The sequence below is a fragment of the Nerophis lumbriciformis genome, linkage group LG23 (genome assembly GCF_033978685.3).
Source record: "Nerophis lumbriciformis linkage group LG23, RoL_Nlum_v2.1, whole genome shotgun sequence".
In the NCBI taxonomy this organism is placed as follows: Eukaryota; Metazoa; Chordata; class Actinopteri; order Syngnathiformes; family Syngnathidae; genus Nerophis; species Nerophis lumbriciformis.
Window position 1 is genome coordinate 25966302 of NC_084570.2, and position 15569 is coordinate 25981870.

Below are 15569 nucleotides of genomic sequence, written 5' to 3' on the forward strand. Positions count from 1 at the left end.
CCAGGCATATATCCACATGTATAACTGCAGAAAGTACCATGCATCTATCAACATTTATAACTGCAGAGAGTACCAGGCATCTATCAACATGTATAACTACAGAAAGTACCATGCATCTATCCACATGTATAACTGCAGAGAGTACCAGGCATCTATCAACATGTATAACTGCAGAAAGTACAATGCATCTATCCACATGTATAACTGCAGAAAGTACCATGCATCTATCCACATGTATAACTGCAGAAGGTACCATGCATCTATCCACATTTATAACTCCAGAAAGTACCATGTATCTATGATGTATAACTGCAGAGAGTACCAGGCATCTATCAACATGTATAACTGCAAAAAGGGCCAGGCATCTATCCACATAATAAAGTACCATGCATCTATCAACATTTATAACTGCAGAGAATACCAGGCATCTATCAACATGTATAACTGCAGAAAGTACCATGCATCTATCCACATGTATAACTGCAGAAAGTACCATGCATCTATCAACATTCATAACTGCTGAGAGTACCAGGCATCTATCCAACATGTATAACTGCAGAAAGTACCATGCATCTATCCACATGTATAACTGCAGAAAGTACCATGCATCTATCCACATGTATAACTGCAGAAAGTACCATGCATCTATCCACATGTATAACTGCAGAAAGTACCATGCATCTATCCACATGTATAACTGCAGAAAGTACCATGTATCTATGATGTATAACTGCAGAGAGTACCAGGCATCTATCCACATAATAAAGTACCAGGCATCTATCAACATTTATAACTGCAGAGAGTACCAGACATCTGTCAACATGAATAACTGCAAAAAGTACCAGGCATCTATTAGCATGTATAACTGCAGAAAGTGCCATGCATCTATCCGCACCATGCATCTATCCGCATGTGTAACTGCAGAACGTGCCATGAATTTATCCACATGGATAACTGCAGAAAGTACCAGGCATCTATTCGCATGTATAACTGCAGAAAGTACCAGGCATCTATCCACATGTATAACTGCAGAGAGTACCAGGCATCTATCAACATAAATAACATCCTGTAATTTGATTTCGATATAATTTTTTTATTTTTAAAGATTGAAAATTAACACCAATGAACATTACCACATAATTTATTCAGAAAAAAATAAAATAAAATACATTTAAAAAATAAATGAATAAATAAAATAAAATAAATAACGACAAATAAAGATGGAATACTATCAACCGCAACATGTAAGTGTAAAAAAAAAAAACATTATGATTTGTACATTTTCAGAATGTGTTTGCTCTATTTTTAAACAAAGAAAACAATCTGAAGTTGTCTTTATTTTTAAGTTATCGTGCCGTGATTTTACCATTCTGGCCCACTTGGGAGTAGATTTTTCTCCATCCATCCATCCATCCATCCATTTTCTACCGCTTATTCCCTTCGGGTTCGCAGGGTGCGCTCAAGCCTATCCCAGCTACAATCGGGTGACAGGTTTTCCGGCCCGCAGGAGAAGTATAAAAATGAGCCGGAGTTTTTGAATGAAAGAAACAGCTGTTCTAAATGTGTCCACTAGATGTCGCAATAGCAATTATTTGTATCTTTGTAGATTATGCTGCATATGTAAAAAAATAAAAATTAACCACATGATATTTCACCAGTCAAGGAAAATGAGCAAACTACATAAATAACATCCTGTAATTTGATTTCAATATTATTATTTTTTATCTTGATAGATTGAAAATTAACACCAATGAGTTGACTGATGAACATTATCACATCATTTATTCAGAAATAAATAAATAGGTTGATTAGCAACACTAAATTGGCACTAGTGTGTGAATGTGAGTGTGAATGTTGTCTGTTTATCTTTGAGATGATGAGGTGGCGACTTGTCCAGAGTGTAGCCCGCCTTCCGCCCGAATGCAGCTGAGATAGGCTCCAGCACCCCCCACGACCCCGACAGGAACAAGCAGTAGAAAATGGACGGATGGATGAAAATGAAAAAAATAAATGAATAAATAAAATAAAATAACATAAATAACGACAAATAAAGATCAACCGCAAAAAAAACCTAACAACATTATGATTTGTACATTTTCAGAATGTGCTTGTTCTATTTTTAAACAAAGAAAACAATCTGAAGTTGTCTTTATTTTTATGTTATTGTGCCGTAATTTTACCAGTCCGGCCCACTTCTGAGTAGATTTTTCTCTATGTGACCCCTGATCTAAAATTAGTTTGACACCCCTGTCTTATAGTAATCAGTTGTGGACAGACAAAGTTTTAGCAAGCGTGCGGGAATCCATTTTTATCAAGGGCCTGCCAGAATAAATGCAATGACCCCGATTATTATTTCTGATATACAAAGTTTGAAATAAACAAATAACTAGGTCTGGTATTTTTTTCTGCTATTAATTTGAAACGCTCAACTTTACAAATTTTAGCAGATACATTACATACATTTGCACACGGTATCGGCTAACGCATCGGTATCGCCAATACCAAACTGTCAAAACAGTGGTATCGCACTAAAAAGCCTTTTAACTTTACAAAGTTGAGAATCCAGATTCAGTTTTTGGACTTTTGCGCGCGGTTAAAACCAAAACCACGGAGAGAAAGACGCTGACTGCGATCCAGACAAAAAGGCGCGGGACCACAAAAGGCGGAGTCCTCCTACCTCATGGGGATCCTCACCCTCAAGTAGCGGTCGATGGCGATGGCCAGCAGGGCGAGGATGGAACTTTGCGTGAGGACCAGCATGGTACAGGCGACCAGCAGGCAGCTGTAGAAGTGCGTCAGGGGTCCGACGCTGATGGTGATGGCGAGGGGGATGACCAGCGCGCCCACCGCAATGTCAGCCAAGGCCAGGGAGACAATGAAGCAGAAGGTGGTGTCCCGCAGCGAGCGGTTGATGCGCACGGCCCACACCACCATCACGTTACCGACCACCGACGACACGGCGACGAGCAGCTCCATGCATATATAGAGGGTTTCCGGCGACGGAAACTTCATGATAGGGGCCGCGCGCTCGGACGCGCGTCAATAAATCAAAAAGAAAAGCTTCCCAGAGAAAAAGTCCCGCTCGGATCGAGTCGTCTCGCGCCGGAACGTGCGGATGCGCGCGCGGGACGCCCGAGTTGGTCCTGGACGCGTGCACACGCGCACGCACGCACGCACGCACGCTCTTGGGAGGCGGCGGGAGGAGAAAGAGAAAGTGGTTCCTCCGGATCCACGATGAGGAGGCATAGGTTCGAATTCCTCACAAAACGATCGCTTCTGCGTAAAAATGACTCACGTGAATAATTGCAACATCGCATCTTATCACGTTGTCACGATTATTCAGCAGACGTTTGTTTTTTTTGTCTCGCGTCATGTGAGCCAACAAGTCAGTCATGCGGAGTCTTCTTCTCATCTGGTGGAGACAGAAAGTTGAAAATGCAGGAAAACAATAAATATGATGTTCCTGTCCACTTCTGGGTTATTCCTTCTACCTAATCAAATGGCAACAGAGAAGGAAAACAAAGATCCTCTATATCAGTGGTTCTCCAACTTTTTTCACCAAGTACTACCTCAGAAAACACTTGGCTCTCCAAGTGCCACCATAATGACCCACACTGAGCTACAGTAGCATAGTAGCTCCGAGTATTCATTAAAAACAAGGCGGAAGTAATTATTTTGACCACTGTAACGTCACACACAGTTTGAACAGTAGCACAGTGTTTGAATAAAGGGAAAATAAAACACTGTACTTTAATTGAGTGAGGTTTTGTTTTTTTGGCGTACCACTAGATGTACCACTCAAGTGAGTCATTTTTACACAGAAGCGATCGTTTTGTGAGGAATTCGAACAAGCGCCTCGTCAAACGTGTTGTCATCGTGGATCCGGAGGAACTCTTTCTCCTCCCGCCGCCTCCCGACAGCGTGCGTGCACACGTGCAGGACCAACTCGGGCGTCCCGCGAGTGGTACACGTACCACAGTTTGAGAATCCTTGCTCTAAATGACAGCAGCATTGTGCTATTTTTCAGAACCGCAAAATTTTAAAAAACAAGTCAAAATCCTCTCTGAGTGTTCTGAGGTTTTTAAGAAGTTGCTTTAAAAATATCGGCAAATATTTTCTATATGACAAAAAATACAATATATTATTTCATTTATTTTAAATAGTATTTGTTGTTTTAACTAAAAACGTCGGTCCAAGATTTTCTCTGCTGTGGTTTTTTTTTTAAATGTGCTGCAAAAACACTAGTCAAAGATCCTCTATAAATGACAAGAGCACTATGGTTTTTTTTCTAAAGGTGAGCTGCAAAAACACTAGTCAATGATCCTCTATAAATGACAGGAGCACTATGTTTTTTTTCTAAAGGTGAGCTGCAGAAACACTAGTCAAAGATCGTCTATAAATGACAGGAGCACTCTTCTCTTTTTTCACAGATTTGCTGCAAAAACACTAGTCAAAGATCCTCTATAAATGACAAGAGCACTATGGTTTTTTTTCTAAAGGTGAGCTGCAAAAACACTAGTCAAAGATCCTCTATAAATGACAGGAGCACTATGTTTTTTTTTCTAAAGGTGAGCTGCAAAAACACTAGTCAAAGATCCTCTATAAATGACAGGAGCACTATGTTTTTTTTCTAAAGGTGAGCTGCAGAAACACTAGTCAAAGATCGTCTATAAATGACAGGAACACTCTTCTCTTTTTTTCACGGATTTGCGCAAAAACAGTAGTCAAAGATCCTCTATAAATGACAGGAGCACTATGCTTTTTGTTTTCTAAAGGTGTGCCACAGAAAGATTAGCCAAAGATCGTTTATACATGACAGGAGTACTCTGCGGTGTTATTTTATTAAACATTTTATTAAGATGTTCCACAAAACACTAGTCAAAGATTCTCTATATGACAGGAGTACTCTGTTGTGTTATTGTATAAAATATTTTTTAAGACGTTCCACAAAAACACTAGTCAAAGATCCTCTATAAATAACATATTTCATTAATTATTTTATTAAGATATTGCACAAAACCACTAGTCAAAGATCCTCTATAAATAACAGGAATACTCTACTGTGTTATTGTATTAAATATTTTTTAAGACGTTCCACAAAAACACTAGTCAAAGATCTTCTATATATGACTGGAGTTATTGTGTTATTGTATTAAATATATTTTTAAGACGTTCCACAAAAACACTCGTCAAAGATCCTCTACATATGACAAGAGTACTCTGCTGTTATTTTAATAAATGTTTTATTACGATGTTCCACAAAAACACTAGTCAAAGATCCTCTGTTAATGACAGGAGTACTCTGCTGTATTATTGTAGTAAATATTTTATTAAGATGCTCCACAAAAACACTAGTCAAAGATCCTCTATTAGTGACAGGCGTACTCTGCTGTATTATTGTAGTAAATATTTTATTAAGATATTGGACAAAAACACTAGTCAAAGATCTCTGCTGTGTTATTGTAGTAAATATTTTATTAAGATGTTCCACAAAAACACTAGTCAAAGATCCTCTATATATGACAGTAGTACTCTGCTGTGTTATTGTGGTAAATATTCTATTAAGATGTTCCACAAAAACACTAGTCAAAGATCCTCTATATATGACAGTAGTACTCTGCTGTGTTCCATCCATCCATCCATCCATCTTCTTCCGCTGTCGTGGGGGCAGCAGCTTAAGCAGGGAAGCCCAGACTTCCCTCTCCCCAGCCACTTCGTCCAGCTCCTCCAGGGGGATCCCGAGGCGTTCCCTGGCCAGCCGGGAGACATAGTCTTCCCAACGTGTCCTGGGTCTTCCCCGTGGCCTCCTACCGGTCGGACGTGCCCTAAACACCTCCCTAGGGAGGCGCTCGGGTGGCATCCTGACCAGATGCCCGAACCACCTCATCTGGCTCCTCTCGATGTGGAGGAGCAGCGGCTTTACTTTGAGCTCCCCCCGGATGACAGAGCTTCTCACCCTATCTCTAAGGAAGAGCCCCGCCACCCGGCGGAGGAAACTCATTTCGGCCGCTTGTACCCGTGATCTTGTCCTTTCGGTCATAACCCAAAGCTCATGACCATAGGTGAGGATGGGAACGTATATCGACCGGTAAATTGAGAGAATTGCCTTCCGGCTCAGCTCCTTCTTCACCACAACGGATCGATACAGCGTCCGCATTACTGAAGACGCCGCACCGATCCGCCTGTCGATCTCACGATCCACTCTTCCCTCACTCGTGAACAAGACTCTGAAGTACTTGAACTCCTCCACTTGGGGCAAGATCTCCTCCCCAACCCGGAGATGGCACTCCACCCTTTTCCGGGCGAGAACCATGGACTCGGACTTGGAGGTGCTGATTCTCATCCCAGTCGCTTCACACTCAGCTGCGAACCGATCCAGTGAGAGCTGAAGATCCTGGCCAGATGAAGCCATCAAGACCACATCATCTGCAAAAAGCAAAGACCTAATCCTGCAGCCACCTGCTGTGTTATTGTAGTAAATATTCTATTAAGATGTTCCACAAAAACACTAGTCAAAGACCCTCTATATATGACAGGAGTACTCTGCTGAGTTTTTTTTTTTTTTTTTTAATATTTCATTAAGATATTGGACCAAAACAGTCGTCAAAGATCCTCTACATATGACAGGAGTACTCTGCTGTGTTATTTCATTAAATAGTTTATTAAGACGTTCCACAAAAACACTGGTCAAAGATTGAAGCATGAAGACATGCCCTCGTGCACAAAGTGAAGTGAGGTGTAGAAGGACTTGAGAGCCCAGACCTCAAGCCCATGTAAATACTTTAGTGATGTCACACTTGAGTTGTATTCCCAAGGACTAAAACAGGACATTAAGAACCAGCACATGTACGAGAAGATTGATGAGTTTTCTCCTTCTCCTCACCTTGAGTGAAATGAAGGAGATGATTCATGTATGTCTCCCTGCTTCATCATCTGTCAGGAGCTCATCCCTCACAGACATATTTCATATCTGCAAAAACCACCTGCCCCTCCCCCACACCGATGACATCATCAGTACAGTAAAAAATGGTGGGCACAGTATCTCACAGAAGTGAGTACACCCCTCACAGTTCCCTTTCTGTCCATCGTGTGTCTGTGCTTCTCCTTGACCATTTGTGCGTCACTGTGCCAGTCTGCACGCACTTTCAACATGTGCTAAATATAGACGCAAAACAGCGGCCGCAGAATCAATCAATCAATCAATCTTTATTTATATAGCCCTAAATCACAAGTGTCTCAAAGGGCTGCACAAGCCACAACGACATCCTCGGTACAAAGCCCACAACAGAATGGTTTTAGTCTTGCTAAATCACATTGCACGTGGTATTTGATTACATTTGCATCACCTCCTCCCAGTATTGTGTGCGTTCTGATAATCATCAAATATTCTGCATTTACCCTATTTTACCCTATTTTTTCCCCCACACTTTGTTCCCTGCGGCTTATAAAAGGGTGCAGCTAATTAATGGATTTTTCTTTGCTAGCGGCCATGTTGTTTTGTATTCAACACTGAAAAGGTGTGTTATTGTTTGTGCTATGGCGGCAACCTTTGGACGAGTTCGCTCACTGCAGGTGCTGCGGGTTGAAAATGCACTTCCTGTTTTGTTCTTTCAACCGGAAGTATAACCGTCCAAAGCGTTTCTGCTCGAAAGGACTTTTCATTTATCACTCCAAGCAACGTTTGTAAGTTTTACAATACAACTAAAACAATTCTTACTTACTAAACCCTCCCCTTGTGTGATGTCTGTAGGAGTGTTTTCATGCATATTTGTACGTGCTATCTTAATGTAATCAAGCTAGTGCCGTTAGCATTAGCTAATATGCTAAAACGTGTACGAGTGCCTGTGTTAGTATTATTAATGGCATTCTTTTTGTATTGTTTCACAAATTCCTCAGTAAATTCACCAAAACGTCACTGTGGAGTTATTGAGTCTGTTTAGCTGATTGGAGAGCTAGCTTCCACAGCTAGTATGTCCATGATGATGACTTCTGTTTTGTTTGATCAGCCGTTTTACTGCCGTGTTACAGACATCGTTTGGAAACAATTAGGTACGAAGCTGGTTTAATCCGTCTTTAAACAAGGCAAAGATACATAGAAGCGCATCTAACATAAAGCTTTTAGCATAACCTGAACAACGTGGGTAGTAAGGTAAAGCCAAACATAAAGAGTCGCAACCCACGAACCAAAATTCCGCAAGGACAGGCAGGGTGAGACGGGTATTAAAAGGGCCGTGATTAGTGGCGGCAGCAGGTGGGGACACTAATCATTAAACAGAAAGTGGTGTGTGTGATCAGCGCACCTTGCAACCAGAACTTAAACAAAGGAAGGAGTGCTGAAACATACAACATATTCATGTGTTTGTTACGTCTTGTCTTGATTATTGTAAAGTATTATTTTCGGGTCTCCCTAAGTCTAGCATTAAAAGATTACAGTTGGTTGAAAATGCGGCTGCTAGATTTATGACACGGACAAGAAAGTTGTATCATATTACGCCTATATTGGCCCACCTGCACTGGCTACTAATACACTTAAGCCATAAATGACAGGAGCACTCTGGTCTTTCTTCACAGGTTTACCACAAAAACAGTAGTCAAAGATCTACGAAAGGAGCACAAAGCTGTTTTTTTTCTAAAGATGTGCTGCAAAAACACCAGTCAAAGATCCTCTAAACGTGTCAAGAGCCCTCTGCTGGTTTTAGAGATGTGCTTGACAAAGATCCTTCATACGTGACAAGAGCACACTGCAGTTTTTTTTGTTGTTGTTTTTTTTAAAGACGTACTGCAAAAATAGTATAGTCAAAGATCATATATATGACAGGCGGACTTATAAAAGGGTGCAGCTAATTAATGGATTTTTCTTTGCTAGCGGCCATGTTGTTTTGTATTCAACACTGAAAAGGTGTGTTATTGTTTGTGCTATGGCGGCAACCTTTGGACGAGTTCGCTCACTGCAGGTGCTGCGGGTTGAAAATGCACTTCCTGTTTTGTTCTTTCAACCGGAAGTATAACCGTCCAAAGCGTTTCTGCTCGAAAGGACTTTTCATTTATCACTCCAAGCAACGTTTGTAAGTTTTACAATACAACTAAAACAATTCTTACTTACTAAACCCTCCCCTTGTGTGATGTCTGTAGGAGTGTTTTCATGCATATTTGTACGTGCTATCTTAATGTAATCAAGCTAGTGCCGTTAGCATTAGCTAATATGCTAAAACGTGTACGAGTGCCTGTGTTAGTATTATTAATGGCATTCTTTTTGTATTGTTTCACAAATTCCTCAGTAAATTCACCAAAACGTCACTGTGGAGTTATTGAGTCTGTTTAGCTGATTGGAGAGCTAGCTTCCACAGCTAGTATGTCCATGATGATGACTTCTGTTTTGTTTGATCAGCCGTTTTACTGCCGTGTTACAGACATCGTTTGGAAACAATTAGGTACGAAGCTGGTTTAATCCGTCTTTAAACAAGGCAAAGATACATAGAAGCGCATCTAACATAAAGCTTTTAGCATAACCTGAACAACGTGGGTAGTAAGGTAAAGCCAAACATAAAGAGTCGCAACCCACGAACCAAAATTCCGCAAGGACAGGCAGGGTGAGACGGGTATTAAAAGGGCCGTGATTAGTGGCGGCAGCAGGTGGGGACACTAATCATTAAACAGAAAGTGGTGTGTGTGATCAGCGCACCTTGCAACCAGAACTTAAACAAAGGAAGGAGTGCTGAAACATACAACATATTCATGTGTTTGTTACGTCTTGTCTTGATTATTGTAAAGTATTATTTTCGGGTCTCCCTAAGTCTAGCATTAAAAGATTACAGTTGGTTGAAAATGCGGCTGCTAGATTTATGACACGGACAAGAAAGTTGTATCATATTACGCCTATATTGGCCCACCTGCACTGGCTACTAATACACTTAAGCCATAAATGACAGGAGCACTCTGGTCTTTCTTCACAGGTTTACCACAAAAACAGTAGTCAAAGATCTACGAAAGGAGCACAAAGCTGTTTTTTTTCTAAAGATGTGCTGCAAAAACACCAGTCAAAGATCCTCTAAACGTGTCAAGAGCCCTCTGCTGGTTTTAGAGATGTGCTTGACAAAGATCCTTCATACGTGACAAGAGCACACTGCAGTTTTTTTTGTTGTTGTTTTTTTTAAAGACGTACTGCAAAAATAGTATAGTCAAAGATCATATATATGACAGGCGGACAAAAATTCTGCAAGGACTGACAGGGTGAGACGGGTGTAAAAAGGGGCGTGATTAGTGGCGGCAGCAGGTGGGGACACTAATGTGCTGAAACGTGAAACAAGTGCATCTCGTCTCAATTACTGTAACATATTATTTTCGGGGCTCCCAATGTCGAGAAGTAAAAGATTACAGTTGGTTCAACATTTCTGCTGCTAGACTGACTAGGACAAGAAAGTTGGATCATATTACGCCTAAATTGGCCCACCTGCACTGGCTACTAGTACATTTAAGCCAAAGATCTTCTATAAATGACAGGAGCACTATGCTCTTTCTTCGCATGTTTACCACAAAAACAGTAGTCAAAGATCCTCTATATATGAAAGGAACACAAGGCTGTTTTTTTTTAAAGATGTGCTGCAAAAACACCAGTCAAAGATCTTCTAAATGTGTCAAGAGCCCTTTACTGTTTTTAGAGATGCACTGCAGAAAACACTTGACAAAGATCCTTCATACGTGACAGGAGCACTCTGCAGTTTTTTGGTTTTTTTTTTAAAGACGTGCTGTAAAAACTGTATAGTCAAAGATCCTTTATATTAGATAGACGAACAAACATTCCGCAAGGACTGGCAGGGTGAGACGAGTATAAAAAGGGCCGTGATTAGTGGTGGCAGCAGTTGGGGGCACTAATGTGCTGAAACATACAACATGTACATCTTTTCTTGATTACTGTAACGTATTATTTTCGGGGCTCCCCATTTCGAGAAGTAAAAGATTACAGTTAGTTCAAAATGCTGCTGCTAGACTTTTGATTAGGACAAGAAAGTTGGATCATATTACGCCTATATTGGCCACCCGCACTGGCTACTAGTACACTTAAGCAAAGATATCTTCTATAAATGATAGGAACACTCTGCTCTTTATTCACATGTTTACCACAAAAACAGTAGTCAAATATCCTCTATATATGAAAGGAGCACAAAACTGTTTTTTCTAAAGATGTGCTGCAAAAACAGCAGTCAAAGATTTTTAGAGATGTGCTGCGGAAAACACTTGACAAAGATCCTTCATACATGACATGAACACTCTGCAGTTTTTTTTTTGTTTGTTTGTTTTTTTTAAAGACGTGCTGCAAAAACGGTATAGTCAAAGATCCTTTATATATGACAGGCGAACAAAAACTCCGTAAATATTGGCAGGGTGAGACGGTTATAAAAAGGGGCGTGATTAGTGGCGGAAGCAGGTGGGGACACTAATCAATAAACAGAAACTGGTGTCTGTGTAATCAGCGCACCTAGCAAGCAAAGGAAGGAGTGCTGAAACATACAACGTGTACGTCTTGTCTCGATTATTGCAACCTATTATTTTCGGGGCTCCCCATGTCCAGAAGTAAAAGATCACAGTTGGTTGAAAATGCTGCTGCTAGACTTTTGACTAGGACAAGAAAGATGGATCATATTACGCCTGTACTGGCTCACCTGCTCTGGCTCCTAGTTTATCATGTATTGATTGACATTTGAAATAACTTATTAGTTGTTTTTTGGATAAATGGACATATGTGTCTGCAGTTTTTAAAATGGCCTCAAGGGCTTCTCGGGTCAAGTCTGACATGATGCAGACATTCCCAGAACTGAGATAGATTAAAGCCGGGAAGTATTTGTTCCAGTGACCCACTTTAGTCGACTGTAGTCCACATCCAGCAGGGAACGGTGCGATGTTGGAGGGCAAAGACCGGCTCGGATTTCTCGCAGTTTGTCTTGGACTTAGACTTAGACAAACTTTAATGATCCACATAGGAAATTGTTCCCAAGGGAAATTGGAAAAATCTTGCAACAGGAAGTTGTTCAAAGATCCCTTTTTAATGTCTGTAAATATTACATGACCGACAGGAATCTGCATCAAGGATGGAAACGAATTGTTATAATATGACAAGGCTCGTCCAGATACTACTTTTTCCACTTCCAATGGGAAGTATTGGCCGATATTGATATTGAGCCGATACGATATCAGCAGGAATCATACATACTTGTATTATTTTGTAGTGTGGGATGTTAGAAAAGGCTTGGTCTAGTGAAATAGGTCAACCAGAGAACAGCAGCAGGGATGGAAAACACTAAGCTATTTATTATTAAACATCTGGAATGGACTTTTGCTGTTTTAACAGGGTCATATTATGATTTTTTTTTCCATACTTAAAACACTTCCTTGTGGTCTACATCAGTGTTTATTAACCATAGGGCCGGGACTCGTTGTCGGGCCGCGAGCTTGTTTCTCAGCTGTATGGGCCGCTGCAGCATTCAGTTGTAATACACTTTTCTACCACTTGTGGTAGTACTCACAATCTCAAACATGTGGAAGAAGTCTGGAGCTAACGTCACAGAGAAGTTTCTTTAGGGCAACAAATATGACTAAAGTGGTGAAGCTTTATTCTCATTTGCACTTTAATTTCATTGTTACAGTTATGTTCAATTCAATTAAGCTGCTTATATTAGGGGTTTAGTGAAGACGGGTCATTTTGACCCGGAGGACACGGGGTATATACAGGAAATGAGGACAACACAAGGGTTAAGAAATGTACATAAAAAATGTTTAACTTAATTTTTATTGTTTTTTATAAGGAACAAACATACATAGACTTGATTAAACTATATAGGTATTTGAACTAAAAACAAACAAAACGAAGTATAATTCCATTTTGTTTAAAATAAATAAAATAATAAAACAAACTTAATAATAACAATCGATAATCTTAACAAAACATGCGTGTGGGAGCATACATATTGTTTACCTTTCCAGTAGGCTTGTTATGATCCGATGCCCGGATCATATTCTATTTACGTTTTCAAGTCACTTGTGTTTTCAGGACCTCTTGAGTTTGTTTGTTTCTGTTGCCATGACTGCATATTGCACACACCTGCCTCTGGTTAGTGTTCGGGACGCTCACCTGTTGTCCGGGCACTAATCAGAGGGCTATTTAGTCTTTGCCCTGGCCTCACTCGGTCTGGCTTCCTAATTTGCTTGATGCAACAGTTGACGACTATTTCTATTCCTGCTAGTTTACACGCTAGGCTTTTTTTCTTGCTAGCTCCCACGCTAGCCCCTTTGTTTTTGTCTGTAGTGCTATGAGCAAGTTTTTGTTTGTTCCCTCATGATTTAATTCTTAATAAATCATTTTCCTACCTGCACGCTGTGTCCGAAGCCGTCTGCATTCCTGGGAGAACAACCTCGTACCACGATGCGACCCAGTCGTCACAAGGCTGCTTATTGTAAGAAACTTATATTATCATTATTTATTATTAATTTAGTTAGAATGTATTTATTATAGCACTGCGTAATTGTGTATAAGGGCTGTGAATCTTTGGGTGTTCCACGATTCGATTCAATATCGATTCTTGGGGTCACGATTTGATTCAAAATCGTTGTTGTTTTTTTTTCAATTCAACACGATTCTCGATTCAAAAACGATTTTTTCCCGATTCAAAACTATTCTTTATTCATTCAATACATATGATTTCAGCAGGATCTACCGCAGTCTGCTGACATGCACAGATTAGTAGATTTTTGTAAAAAAACTTTTATAATTTTAAAGGACAATGTTTTATCAACTGATTGCAATAATGTAAATTTGTTTTAACTATTAAATGAACCAAAAATATGACTTATTTTATCTTTGTGAAAATATTGGACACAGTGTGTTGTCAAGTTTATGAGATGCGATGCAAGTGTAAGCCACTGTGACACTATTGTTCTTTTTTTTTCTTTTTGTTTTATAAATGTCTAATGATAGTCTCAATGAGGGATTTTGAATCACTGCTATATTGAAATTGTAACTAATATTGATACTGTTGTTTATAATATTCATTTTTGTTTCACTACTTTTGGTTTGTTCTGTGTCGTGTTTGTGTCTCCTCTCAATTGCTCTGTTTATTGCAGTTCTGAGTGTTGCTGGGTCGGGTTTGGTTTTGGAATTGAATTGCATTGTTATGGTATTGCTGTGTATTGTTTTTTTGGATTGATTAATTAAAAAAAAAAATCTCACAACGTGAGAATCTCGATTTGAATTCGAATCAATTTTTTCCCACACCCCTAATATATATGTATGTATGTATGTATGTATGTATGTATGTGTATGTATATATATATACATGGTATATAGTAGTATGAGAAAGAGACAAATGGACTACAGCTTCATCCCAACATGCCTGTTTCGTGGTCTCTCACTCATCGGGGGATTTCGAAACAGGCACATGTTGGGATGAACCTGTAATCCATTTGTATTTTTCTCATACTACTATATATATATATATATATATATATATATATATATATATATATATATATATATATATATATATATATATATATATATATACAGTTACACACACACATATACAGAGATATGTGTGTGTGTGTGTATATATATATATATATATATATATATATATATATATATATATATATATATGTATATGTGTGTGTATATATATATATATACAGTAGCAAGCCTTAAAGCTACTACTCAGATAGATAAAAAATCTAAAATAAATGTTTGGATATTCGTCAAACGTGCAAATTAGATGTCAAAATAAAAATACTTATGCATGTAAATAGATGTCAATCAACCTTGCTTTCCGTAAATGAGTGAAATCAGTTGGTTCTCCTGCATCGAGGCAATAAGTGACGGAATGGACCGTCTCACACACACACACACACACACACACACACACACACACACACACACACACACACACACACAAACTCCATCTTACATTGAGGCAGAGGTGGGACCAAGTCATTGCTTTGCAAGTCACAAGTAAGTCTCAAGTCTTTGCCCTCAAGTCCGAGTCAAGTCCAAAGTCAAGACTGGAAAGTCTCAAGTCAAGTCCCAAGTCCTGCATTTTGAGTTTCGAGTCCTTTCAAGTCGTTTAACCACAGACTAATATATTTACACAGATTGTGTATGCTTTTAAAATGCTGTATTTATTTATTAAAACAAGTGCATTTGAAATTGCAGGGAAAAAGATAGTGCTGACATTGCACTTCAAAATAGCACTATTAACCAGTCATTTTAAACATGTAACTCATTCCTTTACAGAATAAACACATTTGAAAAAAACAAGTGCAACTGTACTTATTTGCACAAAAGTGTTAACATTGTATTTCAATGGCATATTGCATTGTAACTAGTTCCACAGCAGTTTCTATCCTGTTCTTACCTTATCTCATTGATCTCATCTCATACTGTATGTGTGTTTATGTGTGCGTACACATGAAAAACATAACAAATATATGAACATAACAATGAACAGAGTTGTACTTTTTAGATGTCAGGACCCTATGCAATATGTACACATATTCTTAATATAGTATACATTTTAACTGACCTT

General features: G+C 39.3%; 1 protein-coding gene across 2 annotated transcripts in view; it reads right to left on the reverse strand.

Annotated features, from left to right (window-relative positions):
* Window positions 1–15569, reverse strand: part of LOC133622311 (adenosine receptor A1-like) — a 117111-nt gene that overhangs the window by 22564 nt on the left and 78978 nt on the right. The window contains exon 1 of one of the 2 annotated variants that reach the window (XM_061984902.1): window positions 2678–3095. The exons of the other annotated variant lie outside the window; for it this stretch is intronic. Within the exon in view, the coding sequence (XP_061840886.1) occupies window positions 2678–3012 (335 nt within the window). The 5' untranslated portion in view covers window positions 3013–3095. Of the gene's footprint in view, window positions 1–2677; window positions 3096–15569 lie in introns of those variants that run through there. 2 annotated transcript variants of the gene reach the window in all.